Source organism: Pleurodeles waltl, chromosome 9 (assembly GCF_031143425.1).
Source record: "Pleurodeles waltl isolate 20211129_DDA chromosome 9, aPleWal1.hap1.20221129, whole genome shotgun sequence".
In the NCBI taxonomy this organism is placed as follows: Eukaryota; Metazoa; Chordata; class Amphibia; order Caudata; family Salamandridae; genus Pleurodeles; species Pleurodeles waltl.
Window position 1 is genome coordinate 336670209 of NC_090448.1, and position 23912 is coordinate 336694120.

General features: G+C 43.1%; 1 protein-coding gene across 1 annotated transcript in view; it reads right to left on the reverse strand.

Annotated features, from left to right (window-relative positions):
* Positions 1-23912, reverse strand: part of BSN (bassoon presynaptic cytomatrix protein) — a 984265-nt gene that overhangs the window by 221166 nt on the left and 739187 nt on the right. The window contains exon 5 of the mRNA XM_069206880.1: positions 15652-22503. Coding sequence (XP_069062981.1) covers positions 15652-22503 — 6852 coding nt within the window. The remainder of the gene's footprint in view (positions 1-15651; positions 22504-23912) is intronic.

Consider the following 23912-nt stretch of genomic DNA (forward strand, 5'->3'; position numbering starts at 1 on the left):
GGCCTACGAACATTGTGGACTGTGTCCCTTTTTATGTACAAATGTATACAGCTATTAATTTGTGTAAGTTATTTATCTTGATGTGTTGCTCTTATTATATTCCCTTTTTCAAAATCGATTTGTCCTTGCATTATTCATCCGAGTTACAGGGGAAAACTGTTTTTGTGAATCAGCTGATTGTGTGTATGGTGTTGGGGGTGTGTGTGTGTGTGTGTGTCACTCTCTTTTTCCTCCCTCCCTCCCTTGTGTGCTAGGCGGCTGTACTCACCATTGTCTTCGCCGGCGTTGATGTTTGTGGTGGAGCAGCACATAGAAGGTCATGGGGAAGACATGAAGCTCGGGCTCCATGGCGGCAAGGTAGTTCCCTGTGTCTCCAATGGGGAGTCCTTTCTCTTCTGAGCTCTGTTTCCCCCAAGCTTTTGATGTCGTTGGTACCGCCTGGGAAAAGGTGGCGGTTTCCTATGTCTTAATATGGTTGTCGGAACATTGACTTCCGCCTGGCTGAAGGCGGCTACCACGTGGTGGCTGTTTCCACCCTGGCGGTCGGTGTCGTACATTTGCTGTCTATCGGAGATCTTTCCTCCATGGTCATAATTTGTCGGTAATTACCGCCAGCTTGTTGGCAGTATTACCGCCAATTTAACACCAACCGCCAGGGTTGTAATGAGGGCCTTCATGTTATAAATCTGGAGAGCAGCAGCTATTGGTTGTGTAGTTGATGCACGGTGCTCCCTTAGAAGGACGCCCACTAGCTGGCTGAATTTTAATGATGTGGAGTTGATATGGGCTTTCCAGGACATTGAATTTGATAGTTTTATCCCCAGGCATTCGAAGGTGTTAACTAGTTCTAATTTAGACCCACCTAGGGAGAGGTTCCCCTATATAACCTGTGAGGGTTAATGACCATGAACTTGGTTTTAGAGGTGTTTATTTCTAAGCCTCTCTTGGAGCAGAAATCATCAAATCGATTCAGCGAGGATTGAAGGCCCATCAGGGTTTTGGATACTATCAGGGTGTCACCTGCGAACAAAAGTGTTGCAATCTTTTCATTGACTAAGGATGGTGCATCAGAGGGCTGCAAGGTGAGCTGTTGGATGACCTGATTCAAATAAAGGGAGAAGAGAGTTGGAGCTAGTACACAACCCTGCCGAACGCCCCTTACTACTTTGATCGGATTGGTGAGATCCCACTGGTTCCCCCAAAGTATTTTTGCATAGTTGGCCTCGTGTAGTCGAATTGTTGTGGTCAGGAGCCCTCAGGCATACCCATCTCATTGAGGACCTCCCAGAGTTTACCTCTAGGGATCAGATCAAATGCAGATTTAAGGTCTATGAAGGCTACATAGAGACTCCCCTTCCCTATCACTACAACCTTCCAATACAAAAGCAGAAACCTGAACACCTGATCTATGGTGCTTGTTTTGGACCTGAAGCCATCCTGGAATGGTGATAGGATGTCATTCTCAGAAATACAATCGCAAATTTTCGATAGTAGGGCACGACAGAATACCTTTAGCACTGTATTGATTAGGCTTATGGGCCTATAGGTGGCGGGTAGGGACATATCACCTTTATTGTAAATGGGTATTACCTCGGCACCCCTCCAGGACTTGGGGATGGGGGCCCCCCTAACAATTGCATTGGATAAGAGAAGGATGTACTCAGCCCATTTGTCAGTGTTATGAAGGAAAAGGTCACAAGGAATTAATTGGGGCCAGCGGCTTTCAGTCGAACTATGTTGTTTATTGCATCTCGGATATCTCCCAAGTTGAACAAACCATTCCTGTGGGTGGTATTCGGCTGGGGTGGAAGTAAAGGGACAGAGATGGTTGCGAATTGGCTTTCGACATTATAGAGAGAGTTGAAGTTTTGGAACCAGTCTGAGGGCAGGATATTGTTAACAACTGCAGGGACTCCCTTTTGGTTTCTTTTGCTTACCATAAGCCAAAAGGATCGGGAATCCCTGCGTTCACATGCAACCTTCAAGAGTCTCCATCTTTCCTCCTCCCAGTCCTTCCTGGCCTTGTTCCGCATCTGCTTGTACAGGTTCCTCTGAGTCCTAACTAGGGCAACATCTTTTGTTTGATTGCACTGATTAGATTTGTTCGGACCATCCGGCAATCTCGATTGTACCAGTTATCTCCTTCACGGGAAGGAGCACTACTGGTGTGTGGGCAGCTGGCAAAGATAATAGCTGTTCCAATCTTTTGAAAAACTCAATGTGTACATCCATTAGAGAGGAACAGTTTACCACATCTTCTCCCATCGTGGATATCAATGCTACGCAATGTGTCAGATCTAAATTGATGGAGGAGAGAATGTCATCTTGCAGGATCACCTTGCTCCATCTAAGTCACCATCTGCTGTTCTCAGCCTGGACCACCTTGGCTACTTTGGCAGTGGCTGTTGCAATGGACGCCCTACCCCACAGTAGCTCTAAACTAAGACAGAGTGGATTGTGGTCACTGTCCATTTGGGTCCGGACTACCATGTCATCTACCAAGTGCCAGTATCTAAGGTCCATCAATATATAGTCGATGCTGCTCTTCCCCGATGTGCCAGTGAATGTGTGGGCTTGTCAGATTTGGTTCTTCGATTTACAGACCTCAGGCCTTGGCCAAGGTTCAAGGCATTTAGTTGCAGGGCGGCCGAGTGCCACTTCCTAATGGTGGTGGGAGCTCCAGCCTCGGTATGTGCCATATGTTATCTTCTTCCCCGAAATCGGGTTTGTGGGCTGGTTGGATTAGCCAGGTCTCCTGAAAGATACATATGTCATAGTGGTCGATAAAGGTGTTCCAATGAGGCAACAGGAGTTTGGATTTGATACCTGCCACATTCCAGGAGACAATCTTTACTTTCCAACCAGTAGTCATGAAGTTGGATGTTGGTAGCGGGTTTACCTGGAGATATAGGGTGGCTGGTGCAACAACATTAAGGGAAGCGCTGGGGACCATCCTATTTCTTCGGTTGGGGATGTCCTCTGGGTAGCTGACAGTGCAGAGACAATTGTTAGAGCTTGTGCTGCTATCAGGTCTATCAAAGGCAGCCTGCGTTTCGGGTTCCGTTAGTTAATCTGTCTTGGAACAGACAGTGACATCATCTAAAGCTACTTGGGAGGGCTTTATAGTCAATAAAAACCCACCCACCCTCTGAGACAGATGAAAAGACACACATTCACCATGCATACACACCTATCCACCTTCCACATCTTTCAAAGACTCATACACTCTGCAGAAATATACAACCACCACTGTGGGCACACTCAATCCCTGCAGGGACATACACAGAAACCCTCACCGGGAATGTAAGTACACTGCGGGTACACAGTATATGTACCCTCACCTAAACCTAAAGAAACAGAGAGACAGCAAACAACCAGGAGCAGATGCCATCCCTCAGCAGATCTATGCCCATCCATTAAACTCAAAAGCACTTACGAAAAAAGCAGCAGCCTGGATCAGTGGATAACTGACAAATGGGCAGGGGCAATTGGCTCATCCTGAACATATCATTTGTCCATGAAATTGCAGCGATTGCAAGGCTACAAGGCTATTTTTCTGTACTAGTTCTGGTCACAATCTACACTGCCCACTGGGTTGTGTAGAATCAACATTTTGGACTGTTAATGAAACATTAAATAGAAAAAACTATATCATCATACTGGACTTTCTTCATATATATTGTTTTTTTACAGTTTGCAGTGCACCGCCTTTTGGAGTATTTACCTATCAATCTCTGTCAAGGATGAAGTATATCAGAAATTAAAATAATTGGTCGAGGATGGTATAATAGAGCAGGTTGAGTCAGCACAATGGGTTTCTCCTTTAGCTGTGATGAAACGACCCAATGGGAAAGTAAAGTTGTGCTTGGACCTTAGGGAACTGAACAAAAACATTTTGTATCTTCTACCCAGTATAAACAAGATGTTTGCTGCAACCAAGAATGTGTGCTGGTTTTCAACCTCAGATCTTAAATCAGCTTATCATCAAGTACCACTACACCAGCCCAGCAAGAAATTCACAACGTTATCGTGCCTTTTGGATGTTTCCCATTTACCAGGATACCATTTGGACTGGTATCAGCTGCAGCAATATTCCAAAGAATTATGAACAACATGTTCTGTTGTGTTGCTCTAGTGATGTCTTTCCAAGATGACATCCTGGTTATGCACAAATACAGACTGGAACATGAGAAGAGGCTTGGACAAGTTTTGGAAATGCTTTAAGAGAAAGGCTTAACAGCTGAATTCAGTGAGTGCAAATTTGCACAGGAGGAAGTTGTATACTTGGGGCACAGAATCAGCAAGAATGGCATTAAACCTAAACAAGTATTAGGCTAAGCAATTAAAATTACCCCTAGCCCAATGGGAAAGGATGATGTAAGAGCTTCCCTACGTTTAATTGAATTTGACTCTAACTTCATAAAACATTCCCAGAGAAAATGTATCACATACTTCAATTGCTTAAGAACAAATCCAAGTTGTTTTGGTCAAAAGAATGTAAAGAAGTTTTTATTAACTTGAAAAATTAAAGTGGACCTACACCATTTCTAAAACGGTTCGATCAAAAATAAAAAATCATAGTGACAACCGTTGTAAGTAACAAGGGGTTGGGCGCAGTGTTACCTAGGTGTGATGATGAATGAGCACAATGAGTGGGTGGTTGCGCTCGCCTCACTTTCTTTGTCCCCAGCCAAAGAAAGATATTTGGTGATCAACTGAGAGACATTGGCATGCGTTTGGGCAGTGAGTCATTTTCGTCAAATTTTTGGGGCTTTTCAGTATTATATCGGTCAGATCATAAACCTTTAAGAAAAGTATTAACAACTGTTGGTTTGCGAAATGCATCCCCAAGAGTGACTAGGATGTCTATAAAATTGTTGGAGTTACTTGTAATGTACAATACTGGTCAGGTGTCAAGAACACGGTTGCTGATTTTCTCAGCAGAATGCCTTTACCTATGAAAAAAGATGGGCAAGTTTGTGAAGAAGGGTGTGTGGAACGGAAGCCGTCTGAATGGAGAGATAATTGGGAAAAAGATGACAGAATAACAACATACATTAATGAAGGTTGGCCAAGCAAGAAAAACTTAAACTCTGATGATAGAGTGTTTTTGGAGTGAGGAAGGAACAGTGTATGGAATATGATATGTTGTTCAAGAGGAAAGGTGGAAGAGTAATGCCAGCAGTCTCATTCAGGAGAAAAATTCTGGATATGTGTCATGAAGGACATCTCGAGGTATCCAAGACAAAGCAAAAAGTAAAGAGTAATTAATGGTGGCCTGTATTACATCAACAAATAGAGAAGAGCATAAGCGATTGTATTGAGTTCAATAATTCTGACAAATTCTAAAAGGCATTCAAACCTCCTTTCTTACATATGCATGTCCCAATATGTCATGGGAAAGAATCAACCTAGATGTACCGGGTCTGGTGGAGGATGATGAAGGTAGTGTAACTTAGTTTTAATGGACAATTTCTCTAGGTGGCCAGGAATTGAAATAGTGTGTAAAGCGGATTGTGAAATAATTACTAAGTTTTTGGACAGAGTTTTTGTGAGATAAGTGCTGCAGAGAAGAATTATTACAGATAATGGACCTCATTTTATTGCAGACTAATCTCATCAATTCTTGAAAAGAACTACTATCACCTATAGAACCACCTCGTTATACCATCCAGAGGGAAACGGTTTAGTTGAGCGCTTCAAAAGCGTTATTAAGGTATTATCCAACTGGCCAGGAATATTGGATTGAATTGGGAAAGTGAGGTTTTTAAAGTAGCCTGGGTGTATAGGATTACTCTCAGTAGTGTAACTGAGAAAAGTCAGTTTTCATTGATGAGGGGCCGAGAACCAATTGGTAAGGATCTGTGGTGGATGGCAAGCAGAGTGGTCACCAGAGCAGTTAAGATGGAAAATTACCATGGTTCAACATACAAATAAGTCATGGTATGATAATAAAATGTGCACTAAGGAGTCTAATTTGAAATGTGGAGATCGGCTCTGAGTGAGAAAGGAGAAAAAGGTTTGGAAAGGTGAAAGCAGATTTTTAGAACCACTGCTGTTGCGTGAGATGTTTCGTAACTCTGCAAAGTTGAGAGATGGGAAAGTGTGGCACATGGGCAGGATAATTTTGCCCAAGCTTAAAGGGATAGTGTCAATAAATATGAGTAGATGGACATGTGTGAGGATGTAAATATTGACAATGGGCAAGGTGGACGTGAATGTGAAGCTCATACAGAAGAAGTGAGTGACGTGCCAGATATATCCAATTCTAGTTCTAGGAACAAATCCATACTGGAGGATCTGGTAGAATTATTACTAAACCGAAGAGGTTTTAAGATTTTGTCTGAGCTAGTACGGTATAATAAAGACATACAGTATAATAGTGTTTTGTTGCTTATTCATTTTCATGTTCTTGTATGTATTATCATTTCAGGTATAATTTCTTTTTAGGTTATTTGTTTTCAGTTTTTATGATGCATCACCATCCATTTCATGTAAATTGTGTCATAGTATATGAAATATATTTTGCCAGTTGTTAGTTGCAATTATTTGTTTCAGTTATAATTTTGTAAAGCGGGTGTTGTGCTATAATGCTAAGTAGTGTAAAAGCCAAGTGTATTAACATGCACAAGATTATGACGTATATAGATTTGTTGATTTGTTGTAGCTGAATGGACAGTAAGAGCATGGCTATAGTTCCATGATAGAACATGGATAGGAGGGGGTTCATGGGTTGCCAAATTGAGAAGGTGGTGAAGTTGAAGCAGTTGATGTACAAAGTCTGGGGCTGTATTAATAAAGAAGAACCTACCTAGATTGCCTCAGTGTCGCTGCTACACCCTTGTTGGTGATTTCCCCATGCAGGACCCAGCACTGCTTCTACCTGCTAAGACCCAGGGTAGATCTGGCTGTGTGACTGCCTGGAAGACCCTGCAGTGCAGTGCAACCAGGATACAGCTGAGTAGATTGGAAGGCTGTGCTGCTAGGGGAGGGAGAAAATTTTGGTGGCAACAAAGAGGGACATGGGGCACCCTTCTCCGACACTTCTTCCCCTCTTACAAGAGTAACATCATTGGGCACTGTCGCCATGGTAGTGTGCCACCCGGTGCGCAGAACACCAGTGCCATGATCTTGAATGCAACCCACAGTTGAGCACAGCTAAGAGTATAAAAGAAAGGCCATCATACAGCTCGTAGTTCTGAGTCTATAACGCAGAGCAAGTGTTTAGATCTTACTTGTGCACTGTGTCAGACCTGGTGGGTTGGGCCTTTTGACATATCACATTAGCAACAATGAGGCTATAGTCATGAATTCTCACTCTCATAGCGGCTCACCTCCATGCATTCCAGTGGTGAGGAAGGCAACCAGCAAAGAGATTCCAGCTTGCCACAGAGGCCCACAAAGCAGGCCCTACGGCCTCCCCTTACACATCAGAGGAAACACAGACAGAGAGCTGACCTACCAGTGAAAATGAGAACAGTCCAACTCGAACTGCCAGTCCCTGTCTGAACTGGAACACAAGCAACCCAAGACTGGGTACATAATTATTAGAGCTCGTCAGTTGGGCATAGCTTGGTTGCAGTGCACAGTGTGCACAGGACCCACGCCAGGGCATACATGTCCCACTTAAAGCATCATACTGAAGGATAAAAAAAGTGGTAGATGGAATGCTTGAATTAATCTCAGCCCTTGGCAAATGACTTGGGCTGCATCTCACTCCATTGTTATTGTGCACACCATGCCACCTCAGTTGGGACCCCGCCATGTGCAAATCAGTCTTGATCCTGCTCAAATGGGACCAGTCCAGTTCGAACTCCCAGACTAGGTCCCTCCTGAACAAGTAACTTATGATTGCTTCCACCATTATTAGGGCTCATCGGTTGAGTATAGCCTGGTTCCTGTGGCACAGCGTGGATGGGACTCACGTCTGGGCATTCTAGTCCTACATAGAGTGTCACACTGAAACATACAAAAAAAAAAGGAATGGATGGAATGCTTCAATTAATTTCAGTAGTTACCTGGGCCGCATTCTGGTACATCACCATTTTGGATATCATGCTACTTCAATTTGGACCCAACCATATGCAAATCAGTTTGACCCTGCTCCAATGGGAATAGTCCATCCTAAATTGCCAGGGCAGGCCCTCCCTGAATCAGAAAACCCAAAACAGTATGTTAATACTGGCCTAGGGTTCCCTTCCGGAATGGGCCTTGCCCAGCAATTTGGGACAGACTGCCCCGTGAGGAGCAGGGTCGGTGGTAATTTTTATAAGGCGGGCCTCTGTCTGGAGTGGCCTGGGGTTGAAAAATCGATTGGCTGGAATGTGCCGGAGCGACTGCCTGTGGCTGAGATTATTTCAAGCATTTCCTCCATAGCCTTGTTGTTGCTACAGATTACGACCTAAGTGCAACAGATTTGCAGAGACATTAGTCCCATGCTCACTTTGCCATACGACTCAAGCTATGCCTCATTGATGATATCTTAGTAGGTTGAGGCCAATCTGGGGTTGCTTTTGGTCCCTTTTGGAGGGGGTATTGCCTGGCAGTTCAGGACAGACTGTTCCCATGAGGAGGAGAGTCGCTGCTGATTTGCATAAAGTGGACCTTTGTATAGAGTGGCATGGGTGAAAAGTGATTGCCAGTGGTTGCGATTAATTTAAGCATTTCGTCCATCACCTTGTTGTTGTTGCAATAAATAAAAGGACATCAAACCACTTGTGGTCTGTGTACTGCAGAGCAGTTGTCTAGATCTTACTTGGGCGCTGCACTGTGGCCCTGAGGGGTCAGACTTACTGAGGTACCACAGCCTGCAAAACCCCCGCACCCCATGCAACCTATGCCTTGTTTCATTCTTCCTGAGCGGTTTGTACTTGGCCAGCGAGGTGTGTGGGAACGGTCCCCTCCCAGTCATTTTGCCACCCTCTGCCTTCCTTCCACTGTGTGGGGCAGGATCTGAAGAGCCTTTACTTGCTGTCCTGTGGGAACACTGCCTTACTGAGTCCAAGGGTACCCCATGGTTCACTGTGCTGCATGACTTAGATTGCCTGAATGGTGAATTACTTCCCTGAAGTTGCCAAAGTGATTGTGTCCACTTCTCCGCACACTGAGAATAGGTAAACCCCTTGCACCCAGGTTCATTGATGATCATCACTACAAATGTACCAAATTAGTCAGAGAAAAAGCATTGAGAGCGACCCAACAGACAAAAATGGATAATATAGAGTCAGAGTCAGAAGTGAAGCGCTTGTGGAGTCCCAAGTGGACATCAAGACATTATGAGGGCTCAAATACTGGCTGCTACTGAGCAGTCCGGGCAAGCTCTGGAGAAAAAACCCATGCCATATCCCTTGGGGTCAACTTACTGTGGGCAGACCAGACGTGTGGAACATTAATGAAAGATTGCTTCAGACCGAAAAGACAGCGAAGGATCTGAATCCCAAAGTACCTTGCTATAGTCTGACTTTGGACTCAGGTATTTCATCCTTCGCATAAAGTTCAGGCAGACGACAATAACTGAGTCTGACTCAGGTTTAGTGCTGCAGGTTGGTATTCTTGTACCTCAGCCCACTGAGGTCCTCTTCTAGAAATGATGGTGGCTATACATGGAAATTGATCCCCTGCTTACTGATCATAAGAATTATTTAATAGCAAGTCATTACTATTCATGTAAATTCATCTTTTGTGTTTTTAGGTGTAAGTGCAGGTGCTGTGCAGGAACTGTGCTGCTTCAATCAGCCAGTAAACAAAGGCGTGGCAAACTACTAAAGCTTCATAGAATGCTTACCTGGTTTGGGCGAATAGGAGTTTAATTTATGTTCTGGAAAGATGAACAAATAGCCAGTGGTCTTGGGTCTCATTATATCATCCCTCGCCGAGAGATGTTTTGCATCTATGTCTGTCCTTCAAGGAGGCTAAGATCTCCCTTCTTTAACTATCACACATGAAAAGATCTTTGCTACATTGTCACTGATAAAAATAGGTAGACCGCTTTTTAAAACTACGTGGAATGTATGAGCCCTTAATAGCTTCATCAAGAGACGATGCCTGCTTCAATTTCTTAAGCGACACACTGCAGGTGCAGTCTTCAGGCAATAAAATCACCTTTCTGAACCTAAAGCAAACTCAGGAAAAATGTATACAGATAAAATTTATTTTTTGCTGTTTGATTCAAAATCATAAATATAAAATATTCACTAAAAAACCCAAAGGTTACAGGAATGTTATAGTTAAGTTCTGAATTTACTGGCACAAAACCATAGAAATTCAGGAGTTATTTCAAGTAAGTATAACTCACGGCCTAAGGCAACTATAACTTGTGCGCCTGCCATACAGCTTTTTTCTTCAATAACTTTACTTCTAATGTTTCATTGATATTTTGCAGGCAGGGAAACAGAGGAACCCTCTAGAACATAGCAGGAGCCGGCCATGGGTGGTGGCGGCCCACAGGGCCATCTATGGCTCCTTGAGGGGGGCAGCGCGGCCCCCTTCCAACATTACAATTTTCCCTGGGAGGTGGTGGTCCCTGGGGCCGTGTGTCCGCAGCAGACCCCCCCTATCTCCTTTAAATTCAACCTGAAGAGGTGGCGGTACCCGGGGCTGTGTGGGGTGGGCACGCAGGCCCCCCCACTTATATTAAATATTGTCCCAGGGAGGTAAAGCATAGCCCCCTGCTTAAAGTTGAGCCCAGGGAGGTAGCAGTCCCTGGGGCTACAGGGGTGGGGGAGGTTGGGTGCATAGCCTCCCGCCTAATTGTTAGTTGCCCCAGGGAGGTGGTGGTTCCAGGGGCTGCAGGGGCGGTGGCTTCTCCTTAAAGGTGAAGGAGCGTCACCTCACTGCTCTCGTAGCTGTAAAAACATGAAAAATAAAATGATAAGAACACAAGTTATAGATTTTATTTTTCTTCACTTACTTGAGCAGAGTCTAGGGCGGGGCAAGTCGAGCAATCCTGATGGACAGCTGCAGCAAGGAGGAGGAGGGGTGGCACTGCTGCAAGTGCATATGTCAGTTTGGCTGGCCACCTTAGGACGACCAAAACAAAATGTGCACTTAGATCGCTCCACCGGAGCTGTGTTGTACAGCTAGGTGGAGAACAGGTACAGGGTATTAGTCCCTTAGAGAGCGCCAATCCAGGGCGCTCAGACCAATCTCAGCACTGCTTCATGCTGCGGAATACCAGCATGAGAGCACCGTCTGGATTGGTGTAGAAGAGCCTATGGACTGCCAGGAGTCGAGGAGCAGAGGTGCAGAAGAGCACCGAGGAGGTAGACAGAAGGTAAGCACTAATTTTTTTATATATTCTTCTCCATGTGCCTTCCCCCACCACTTTAATGCCACAGCAGTCGCCACTGATATATATATGTATGTATATATATTAGCTAGTGGTGGTTACCATTAGGTAGTTATAGTAGGGACCTAGTTTTATGGCTCGTGTGGCCGAAATAAAGTCTTTTGATGATGATATAAAAAGTTTTTTTTTACTAGCCTATACCTTTGGCGCCGCTTGACAAATCTTCACAAAACATTCCAAAACAATTTGCCAGTCCCGTCAGCTGCTGCCTGGAAAGTTTCTTGGTGATTCATCCAGTGGAGGCTGAGAAAAAAGGAGAGGTCCCAAAACACGTTTTCCCCATTCTTTTTTTCCATAGGAAATTTGAACAGCAATAGCGCAAAAACTACAGAACAGAATTACAACAAATTTGGCAGGAAGGTAGGTCCTGGTCCTGAAAGAGTGCTTTTGTTGTTTTGGTGTAATTCTGTTCAGTAGTTTTAGACAAGTTAAAGAAAATCCAAGTTAGTATATCTAGGGAATGCAAAGGATTTGCTACCCCTCCCGATCGCGCGCAGCTATCTGATTGGCTGATAACACTTCAACAACAGAAGTGGTTGAAGTGTTGTCAGGCATCTTGGGACTCTGCTGAAGCCAAGACCCCCAAAAAAATAAAAGGGCCCTTAGTTCTGGTGGTAGAGTCCCAAACGGTTAAAAAGTATTTTATTTTTATTTTACGGACAGATACAAAGCACAATCCCCTTGGTAAAATGTAACTCATTTGCGGGTGCTGCACTGCCCCCATGCTCTGGGAATCACCACCCCATGAGAAAAACGTTAAAAAAGAAAGGTGGTCCCTATGCATACACTTAAGGGGGGCTGCACGGCCCCCCTTTTGGAGCCACTGATGGCCCTGGGGACCGACATCCCCCAGGGCCGGCTCCTGCTCGCGCCCTCGCCATGCACTGCTAATTAACCCACAAATTACAGCACTCATGACATCTTTGATAACATCATTGATAATATCAATGTAATATTTGCAGTAAATTATTTGCTAAAAATACTGTGCATGGTGGGGGTGCGAGTTATAGTTACCTTGCGGGTACGAGTTATAGTTACTTGAGGTAACTAACTGTAACTGGTGAATTTCTATGGTTTCGCACGTTTAAAATGTGAGCTTAACTTTTAAGTGAATATATGTGTGTGTGTATATATACCCACAAAAATGGATCCTTCAAAGCCCTTCGTCCCTCTTCTCCAGACCAGGTCCACAAGAAAGAACACAAGCGTGTATACAAGTAAGAGTAAAATGATTTTTTTTAAAGTTGTTATAAAACGATCTATTTCTGAGATTCTTCAGTCACAGATAATACTCAGACGTTTTTTGTTTAGCACCTATTTGTGGTTAATTGAGCACACCTACTGCAGCTTTTCATCCGCATCCTCCACTCCTGGAAGATTCGTCGAGATTATTTGAAGATTTCTGGCAATGAGTCCTCTCATCTTTATATAGTATAGGTTTCAAGAACAGGATTCGAAGTTCCCTTCCTTGTTCGGGTAATACCTCTTTGTAGTCAAGGCTATCTGAATGAAAACTGAATTTGCTCAGGAATCTTGACATGGGTGATTTGAATTTGTGGGAAGATGCACAGAGGGGATTTGCAGATTTCTGGCAATTAACTCGCCTGCATATAATTAAAGTTTTCAGAAACAGGGGTCTCGATTTCATTCTTTGCTGCTTTTGAGATCGTATTATCTTTGTAGTATTATCTGTCTAGGAAATACATTTGCTGAGATCGCTCTAGGATCTAGGAATACAGATGGAACCCCATTATGTTTATGGCTGTCAATCAAAGCGCCAAAAAATAGATTTGGTGCAGAGTTTAAAGCCCAGTGATTTGAGAAGAAACAAAACAATCTGAAAAACATTTTTAGCATAAATGAGAAATATCTGACAGCTCTGTATCCTGCGACGGGAGAGCACAGAAAAACACACCAGTCACACAGCCGGTCACAGATCCACAACTGGAGAAGTGCAGCACCACATAAAGCTAATAAATGGTGTTAAAGAAAAAAATCAAAATCCAGTGTGGCTTCTGCCATAGTTAACATATGTAATCTGTAATCTGCTGGAAGGATATTCCAACAGAAAGTCACATTCCAGAGCACAGGACAGTGATACATTAAAACACACAGCTATTTGTCCTTCAAAATGTCCACCCTTCTTTCCACAGTGCCAGAGGGCAGTCATGTTTGTTTTTTCGAATTTCAATAAACGCGGCAATGCTTAGGGGTCTAGGGAAGTGTTACTGGTGAGGCCTAATCACATTTCTCTCACCATAGTAAAACTACCCTCAGTGACGCTGAGAGGGGCCATTCCGATATTTTTAACCAATGATTCCAGGAGGTATTTTTGGGTCATGGCTGTAATCCTGGCCTGGATCTATGGGTTATCCTCTAAAAGTCCCAGATACATAAATGTGATTACCCACTCACATTCCCTCTAGCCTAACGTTATTAATTTCGAAGGCACACCAGTAGACTTTTTAAAACGGTCTTCTTTCCTAGCCTGACTTCATTTTTCATTTAAACTGAGGTGCCTGGATCCCTATGCAAACCAGAATTTTAAAGATCTTTGTGTAAAACTGTATTTTTATTCCCACGCTAGGCACGCTGCTGAAAACTTGACCCAGCACCTTTTAAGGCACAGTGGTGCTGACACCCATTAACTTCAGGAGCAAGCCATGTAAATTAAGTGTACTCAATATACTAAACTCTGCCAAACAATTCCTTAGGATGTGATCTGTTGCAATCAGATTGCTCAATTCGTAATATTTCTCAGTTTTGCTAGCCTTAATCCTGGTAATCACTGTTTCCAATACTGGGTACGCCCAGGCATTCCCATGTGTAGTGGACTTCTTAGTGCTGTCCCTAAAGTTACTCACTGCACAGAGTTCGTGCTGAGCATGCTCAAGAGAGGTCCCTTCAGATGCTTGTAACCTGCTCTTTACTTCTGTGTACATATAAAATGTCATCAGGACACAGCTAAAACCATCAATCTATTAAGGCCACTCCAATGTTCTCTATCTACATCCAGCACATTAGATCAAGAGCTGTTAACCAATCGATCAATAACATAAATTTCCACAACACAGCTTTCTAAGCCTTTCTTAGGGATATTCACATTAGCTTTTTTCCATCTTTTTTTGATTGCCATTCACCCTTCCCCCAGTAGACGGTACTAGGAGCGATCTCTTTGTCTTCACTCTCACAGCCTCAACTCAAATGACCTAATTCTGTCCGTATGGATCATCCTCTACAGAACCAATCATACATCTCTTTCCAATTACTAGTTATGAAATGCTCTATCAGTAAAGATACACTTTGTTTCTTTTTTTATCAAGGGTACGCGTTCTCTCTCTCTCTTTCTCTCTCGCTCTCTGTCTATATCTTTCTTTTTCTCACTCATCAAATTTTCATTGGTAGGCGTCAGCATATCCAGGGTGATGCTCTTGGAAAACAGCAAATGACGTGCTTGGAAAATAATTTCGTGGCCAGGGCTCTGAGCCCTATGAAGGCCATCTGGGGTACTATATTCAGTCTAATTTTGATAGGCTTTATCTGCTTTTGTATATCCTTGTTGTTAGAGGATCTATCTGAAGTCATCCTAGGCTCTAAAGCGTATCACAAACTCTGGTCTCTTCTGTTTACTGTATAAGGAAAATTCTCTCTTTACACAGCTTTCCCATAGAAGGTACTTGAAGTATGGGCAACAATTTGAGTAAATAAATAGCATCTAACACCTTGACTGGATCTTTCGTACTAACTATTAAGCATAAATGAATGTTGCAAGTCATGCAGAAAACCCACCATTCGTCAACAATGTAATGTCCAGAGACTTTTGTTAGGTTTATGGCCTCTGTCCAATAGTTACCCAGCTGGGGATATCTTATCCCATTTCATGATCGTGCAGAACTAACACAATCTGCACTCAGCACACTCTATTTATAACTTTCTAACCATCTGTGAGTAGTTCACACTGTCCACCTACATGCACTTACTTGTACCTTGCCCACACTAAGAATGGCAACACATTTCTTGAATTGAGCCCAGGCCCAACACCTAAATTGTTTATAAATGTCTTCTTCCCTTGTCTTCATTCTGCTAGAAGAAAGCATTTTAGACACTTATGTAGACACTTATCATTCCTCATACAATTCAGAGGGACAAGTTCCTATAAATTTAAGAAATGTTGAGGTAATATGATGCTCCATTGTTTCAGTTTTGGTGATACTGTAGGTTTTTTATTTTATTAAAGATGTTTTCTTAATGAACTAGCAAACATGCTCTTGTTCAAACTTTAAAACAAAGGCAAACACTCTTACCTGGCTTTGTAGTAATTGCTGTTGATACAATGAAAATCGATCTTTTCCAGATTCCTCAGATGTAGGACTGAGTGGCTTGGGGTCTGATAGTGACCTCTGCATGGTTTTAATAGGACGAGGTAGAGTTTGCTGGCGCTGGGTAGTGTCAGCTGTGAAATGTTTCTGTGGGGTTACATGGGCCTTATTAAGTCTTTCACTAGAAGTAAATGTTGATTCCAGCAGTCGATGAGGGGAGAGGGGAGAGACAGGTGAATACAGTACTTGTGGGGACTTTGGTGGTTGACGTGCCACAAGCTGAGATAAAGAATCAGTAGGTAAATGAGATTGATAACCAATTTCCAAAGGGTCAGGTTTCTTCTTCTCAAACTTTGCAACCCCTTGTTGTCTAGAGATATTGGAATCCAAGGGTCCTGATGTTGCTATTTGGATGTTAGAAGAATATGGCGTTATTGTTGTAGGGACATTGAGCTGAGGGACTACAATTCCTTGAGACTGAGATTCTGGCTCAGTTTGGCAAGCAAGGCTCTCTCCTCGTTGGGTCTTCTCAGGAGCAGATATATATTTTACAATCTCCACCCTAGGGTCTGGATCGGTTATGTGTATGGATGGAGAGACTCTCAGTAACTGGTCAGGCTCTGTCTGCACCGAACAATCATTAGTAGTTTGGATGGCTATACTTGATGTTCCCTTTGATACATCATGTTTACTATCCGAGCTAGAGTCTGAATGGCGGGAGAATCTAGACCTCCGTCGTCGTGTCGGCTGCTCCCACTCAGCATTGTCCTCATCATCTGTTTGGACACTGCAGTCAGTGCTGCGCTTTGTTCGGCGTCGGCGAGACATGTAATACCTTTCTTCACCATCCTCATCATCAGTCTGGACACTGCTGTCTGTTATCTTCTTGACAATGTAAGGCTCATGACCATCATCCATCTCATAAGCATCTCTTAGACGAGGCATGGAGTTTCTCTTCTTTATGCATCTATTGCTTTCCCAGTGCTCTTCGGTTTGGAGGGACATGTCAGATGCAGAGTTGGTTAGGGGACGATAAGGGGCAGAGCAGCGTTGTTGCGCTTGAATTTCCTGCCCTTGGGCTGCCATAGCTATAAATGGTTGGGTCATAGGTGGCCAGTAAGGTACATTTTGGGCCAGAGATTTTTGCATTTCTATAGCTATTTCAGATACAGTCTGTGGAAGAACCTTTACTGTTGCATCACAAGCAGCAGGTAAAGTTGTTTTCTGTCTTTTCTGATCCTCTAGCTGTTGTTGCAGCTGCTGCTGCAAATGCTGTATCTGTTCTAGCTGCAAACGCTGCTGTGCTAACTGCTCCCTCTGTAGAGCAAACTGTGTCTGCCGCTCTTCCTGTTGTTGTTGCAGTACCTGGTGCTTTATTGACTGCAACTCTTGTATCTCTCTTTGTACCAACATTTGTTCCTTCTCCCGATGGCGTTGCAATTCTAATCGTTCTCTCTCCAGTTCCTCGTGTAACCTCATCTGCCTCAGCTTTTCCAGTTCCACTCGCTCTCTCTCAATTTGAAGTATATGTTCCTGCTGCTTTCTTTGACGCTCCTCCTCCTTCTCCTTTTCTTCTTTTTCTATACTGCTTTTACTCGTGATAGCCGATGATTGTGATTCAAGTTGTTGCTTTTGAACTGCCAGTGGTTGGGGTTGGCTAACATCTTTAGTGATGCTCTGCCCTGCGTGTGCTGCAATCATGGGCTCCTCCAATATTCCAGAACTTGTCTGCTCTGTTTTATAAACAGTTGCAGCAGGTGTGGGAGGCACAGTTGTGACTAGACTATCAGTAGTTGCACTAGTACTCACAGAAGGGGTATTAACTGGCTTTCCCAAATATACAGGTGTTTCTATTACTGAGGCAGTAGATGCCGGTGGAAACCTGCTAGGGCTTGAGTATCGATAGAGGCCTTGGGATGGGTGTGGAATGCGTGGAGCAACAAGAGGTACTCTGGTTAGACTTGCCAATGGCACAGCAGCAAGATTTCCTGTGCAATATGGCCTGTATATACCTCGAATCATTGGTCGCAAAACAGAAGCTGGCTGTGTTGTTATGGGAAGCGTTGAAGCTATAGGAGTATTTATTGTTGAGTAAATCATGCCATCTGCTGCTCTTACTGTTGCTGTTGAAGGATACATCTGCCTTACAGCTCCGAGGCGAGAACCAGGTACATTGTACTGGGCCAAATTTCCAAAACTTTGACGGAGTCCTGGAAAGTTAGGGTTGTACAACATGTTTGATTTCATGCCTTGTTCAGCAGATATAATACCAGTTCGTACAGCTCCAGCACTAATTGAACTGGGTCCGTACTGCAATAGGTCAGGATTGTTTGCGTGTCTTCCTCCATATTGGTCCATAGAGTTTAGGGCTGCACACATTCTACTTATTTCACGAGCTGTAGTTGCACTATACTGTGCAAGACTTGACTCTTGGAAATTAGACAAATCACCTCTAGAGGAATACCTGTAGTCAGAGTAGATATTGGACAGTGAGTTATACCGCCTCATTGGAAGTGAATGGCTCAATAAATCCGTGGGTTGGCGGAGATCAGTAAATGAGCCATACTGCAGTCCCTGACCAATGTAGTCAGTAATACCAGTACTGTACGAATGATTCATTGTTGTTAAGTCCATGGCAGCATCCCCACCTGCACCATTAAATGTTTGATCATTCTTTAGGGGGAAATAATTCAAACCAATTTCAGACAGGTTGGGGTCTGACATAGATGGTTGCAAACGCCCACTGACATTTTGGGGGTAATATTTTTGCTCTTCATATACATTCTGAGCTGCAGCAGTTGATGGGTCACGATAAGGGTATGTCTCTGAAATATCTTGTCCTTTGTTTCCATAATATTGAACTCCTGGGCGTCTAACTTGACTTGGATCCATGGTATTTACTTCAGGCATCTTTGGTGGTGGAGTAAAAGTACCAGTGCAACTACTGCCAAAAGGAAATTTATAGACTACATCACAGCATGCCACTTGACTTTCTGGCTTTATTCCTGTAAGGTCCAAGGCATTGGCAGAAGGTTCTTCTTTAATTAACTTAGTGACCGTACCTGTTGCCATATCGTCCAACTGCACCATTATCTCATGAGTTTGTTTGTCAGGAATGTTCAAGGGGGGAGTGTGAGATTTGATATCTGTTGGAAACCCTCTATAAATCTCTGTAGAACTTACGCGTTGATCCTGCTGAATTTGCCTAGGCATGGTATTGATAGCAACAACATTTTGGGCATGTGTGGTTTGAATAGCTAACACCTCTTTTTGAACTAAAGCTGTCATTTGGTTAGGCAAGTTGTATCTAGTAAACATAGTGTGCTGAGGACTGCCCATTACTTCTGCCTTTTCTTCAAAAGTAGAAGTTTCATCATTGTGCACAGCACCTCTTATGAAACCAGACTGACCTGCATGCTCAATCTGTCTTACTTGGGTCAGACATACTGCACTTCCAGTTCCCTGCCCAAAGTCTACTCTGTTCTGGAAGGGATCGCCATACACTGTAGGTTGTTTTGGCTGTGACACAAGCATGGATGATGCAACTGTTATGCTCACTGTAGTAGCAGTGCTTATAATAGCATGAGGCTGTTCCTGGGCATTTAGGTTTATTATCAAGGGTTGCACAGCTGTAGATTGTCGAGTTGGAGATTGTTCCATGGTGAGGGAGTACCTCCTCGACTCTGTAGCCAAGGACGTAAGATCCATTCCTTGGTCTGTTATAATGATTGGGGCTGATTTTATAACAGTTCGAAGGTCAACAGCACTGCCACCTTGCAATTTTGGTCCAGGTTCTACTCTCGATGTTCCAGGTACAGAAGATATTCTACATAAAGAAATATTCTCAGCAGGCAATGCTCCCCAGCTGTATGTATTGGCAGTGGTGTCTGGAGCAGAGGGAACATGTCCTTTTGCAGTACTCACATTGATGGCTGATGAGGAAGTAGGTGGTCGTTCTATTACTGTTCTGGTGTAACTGGATAAGGATTGTTCCTGGTGAATTTGTACTGAGGGGTGACGGCTCAGTCTGGTTGGAGTGGTGGCAGGAGATGCAGACGAGCTTACACTTACAGGTTTGGTTTGGCTTGCTGCATCTGATGCTAATGTGATGACCATAAATGGTTCTTCTTGAGATGAATGTTGCCGGGATAGACGAGGAGCACCAGACCGGTGAGGAGTTTGTGTTCCTTGAGCTACCATAGGAGATGATGTTAAAGTGGCAGAAGCGACAGAGGCAGTGCATGTTTTAACTGCACTTTGAAGACGAGAAGAAAATTCTGATGTTACTTTATCTCCAGTTACAGGGCTAGATGGCCTACATATTTTTGGAAAAGAATGAGTGGGACTTTGTGTTGGGGAAGTAGGAGACAGTGGTGGGCTTGGACTCTTGAAGAAAGAAATGACCTTGGATGTTAAAGATGCATTTGATTTGCTTTCACTTGTGTGCTGGGGCTTATCTTTTGGTGATTCACTGATGAATGAAGTATTCTTTGCTCGATGCAGATCTTCATTTGAGCTGTGATAATCTGGGGACACTTTTGAATGAGCATAACCTCTGCTGCTAGGAGTTGCAGAGGTCACATCTGAACCACTTGCTGAATGAGGACTACTGTGCTTTGCAGGAGCACTTGTTACATCAGTGATAAAAGTTTGATTCATGGAAGTCCCAATTGTTGCAGTGCTAGAACCTTTGCTAGACTGACATGTAGTGGTCAAAACTTTTGATCCTAAGCTGGGCGCCGAAGGAGAGCTATGAAGTTTGGGTTTTTGGTGGCCCAAATTTGAAAAATGTTGTGTAACTCGAACATCAGGAATATTTTTTCCAGAACTTATTTCAGAAGAGGAAAAGGACACAGGTGCAGATAGTTGTGTTGGACTTGTTCCAGGGGTAAGTGGACCACTACTTTGTTTTAGCATATCTGTATACGCGCTATCTGCATTAAGAAACTGTTTTTCCTGGAATGTTTTTTCTATACTGGGTTTATCCTCAATTTGCATAGACAAATCTAGAGATGAGGACTGGTGCATTCTTGAAATATTCTGTGAAGTCTGCAGGATTTCCTCATAGACTGTTCCTGACTTAGATAAGTCATTCTGATAGTCATTTTGCTTAGAGCCAATTTGGCCACTGTCATAGCTGTACTCATCAATATACTGATATTCAAATTGATTCTGGTTTTCTTCCATCCGATATCCAACCTGTTGATAGGTGTTACTGTAAGGCATGTGTTGTTGAGGTTGTTGAACATGTTGTTTCTGGAACATTTCTGCTTTTCTCATCATCTCTTCATACACCTCTTCAGCACTTTTGAGCGGCTTGTTTGATTGGTAACTTGAGGTGCCCGCTGTTTTTTCTGTTGGCGAATAGAGTGACATAAAGGTGGGCAAGTTGTATTCACTGCCAGATTTATACAACTTAGAAGCTATGATATCAAAGCCTTCAGCCTCAGAATCGATGGAGGGTGAATACTCTGAGCAGGAGGACCTATGAAGTTCCTCCATCTCTGCAGCTTGCCGGAGTTCTTCTGTTGGTGATGCATCTTCAATAGGAGAAAGATTACTAGGGGGCGTTTTAGATCTTTCCCGCCTTCTTTGTGCTCTCAGCTCTTCCTTGTCCCGTTTTGTTTTACGTGCAGTACTTCGAATGCGCTGTTGTTCAACCTCTCTCATTTTTTCCTGTTCTCTTAAAAGCTCCTCCTCTTCTCGAAGCTCTTCTTCCTCAGAAGAGTCCTCAATGGTTGGTAATAGGGGACCATGGGAGCGGTGTCGTGCTTTTCGCTGTTGCTTAACCTCTTCGAGCCTTTGCCTTCGACTAGGGCTGCTATCACTGTCTTCCTCAAGTGATGAAATGGATGTGGGTGAGGTACCGGATGTGTAACTAGGTGTTGTTGCAGGTAGTGTTGAAGAATATTCACCCCGTGACCTTTCGTCTGGAGAACCTGTCAAACTTTCCATCTCTAACTCAGGCTCACGTTCTAAACTAAGGTCTGTTTGATGGCTCAATTCCATATCTCTACCATAATTATTAGTGCTATTTAATTCAATCGTTTTAAAGCGCCTTAGTCCCCCTTGTGAAGCGGTCACATCCTCATCTTCCATGACTTCCATTCCTTCTCCATCTTCTGCATACATATTGTTGGAATTGTGAGAAAGCCGCCTTTTGGATGAAGACATATCTTTGTTTTTTTCTGAGTCAGATTTGTGGTTGCTTTTAGTACTGACATATTTGACATGATCATATTCTTCATCATCATCATCAAAATTATCTTCTTCAGCACTCATTTCCAAAATCTGTTGCCTCATAAATTCCTCAGCAGTGAACTCTGCCTTGTGTTGCTTGGTTGGTAGTGGAGAAAAACCACCTTCACTGCTGTCTTCTACAAAGTCATGACGCATCTTGCTGCCAACATCATCAGAGGATTCAACGGTGTCCTTTAGATCCCTTTGTTTGTCCCATTCCATAGAGTCCTCATCCTCTTCCATGATGTCTTCCAGCGATTCATCTGAGTCAAAAGCTTCAGGTGAGATGGAAAGCGACAATGGGCGTTGTTTTTGCCTTTGTTCTTCACGTAACTCATGGAACATTTTTCCTGCTTGTTCTCTGGAAATGCCCTTGGATTCCAACAGAGGACGTACAGAGCTTTCAAGCTTGTTAAGTTCAGAAGGACTTAGCGGACTCCTCTCCAATAGCCCTGCTCCACTCAACTGTTCTTCATCTTGCTGGACAAGGCCAGTAATCTCACTTTGCGAGCTAGAAATTCCATCTGAAGAGTAGCCCGTATCACTTAGGCTTTGAGGACTGCGGGACACATCATGAGGATAAGACTTGCTAAAGTCCTGAAAAAAAGAGAAACAATTATTACAGATGGTTAAAACATCACTGTTTCAAAGGTGGTTTGACAATGCAATAGAAGTAAACAATAATATACCTTAATGTCTACCTAAAGAGAAGTATTCACCAACAGTGACACAACAACTTCTATGATATTATGCAACACAAATGATATTTCAACATAAAAGCTTTAGTTCTAGTGAATAGTATCCAGTACTATTTACTAATCTGTTGCTGCGCTATTAAAGGGTATTTATTATGTTTTTTTCCAAGATGAATTTCAAAAAAAAAATTTATCAACCTCATCAGGGACAGATGTTAACAAAAATGTTGTCTGTGCTTAGTGTGAACTATTGCTGATTGTACATAGTTTAATGAGGAAATGTTGCAGAGATAACAGCCGACTACAGTTCAATTTGTTTAACTGAACAAGATGTCCAAGGACTATGTGCTTCACGTGGAAAGCAAGCTTCCGGTAAAATTAAAGAGTTGAACAAAACAACTCCTTTATTAGAAAACAACTTCCAAATTTGTTTCAACTGTTCAATATTGTGTCAACAAAAACTGTATACTGAAAGAGGACTCAATAATGGTTGAATGGTACATATTGTAGCATTAGCTAAGACTGAAAAGAAACATCTGTAGACTTTAGATTAGCATAATTAAATTTTTCACACTAATCAATTAGATTTTTACTCTCCAAATATTCTCCTTCACTATTCCACCTCTCTAGTCATTCTCTCATTTCTTCAGACATGTTTTCATTATGATTTAATAATTCCAGGTGTGGTATTATGGGTATGAACCATGGTGAAAACAAAAAAGTACATAATAACATTTCAGTAGGTCATGCATCTCAATCATCAAGTGGTTCTTGAGAGGGAAATACATTGTATGAGGGAGGAATAAGATTGGTAAAAGCAGGAAGTAAATACTATTATCAAACCCACATTGCTGACATGTCCTACAGTCCACCATTAAGGGATGTAACAAGAGACAATTTGGAGCAGTTACAGTCATGTGTATGGATGATGTGCCACTGTTTCGCCCAGTGAAGCTTGGGGGAGGTCACCAACCGATGAGCATCATTCTCTTGCATCATTAGCTCATGGAAGGATTTCAGTAGGTTCTCCCATTGTTTAGAATGTTCCCCCTTACCTAGTACTTTGTAGTTGCCAGTTCCGTTCCATTTCAGCCCAGTGTAATGTTATCTTCGACCAAGTCTATATTCAGGATCCCAACTGCGATTTCCAAGTCATAGCAGTACCTCTTTTAGCTATAGTTAGTGACAAATCTATACATTTATCTGCCATATTTTCCTTTTGTGGCCACGATTATGACACCCAAGAAGCAGCATTTGGGGTTGAAGTTGAATAGTCCTGTTCTGTTTGTAATTTGTTCCAAGCATCTTGTC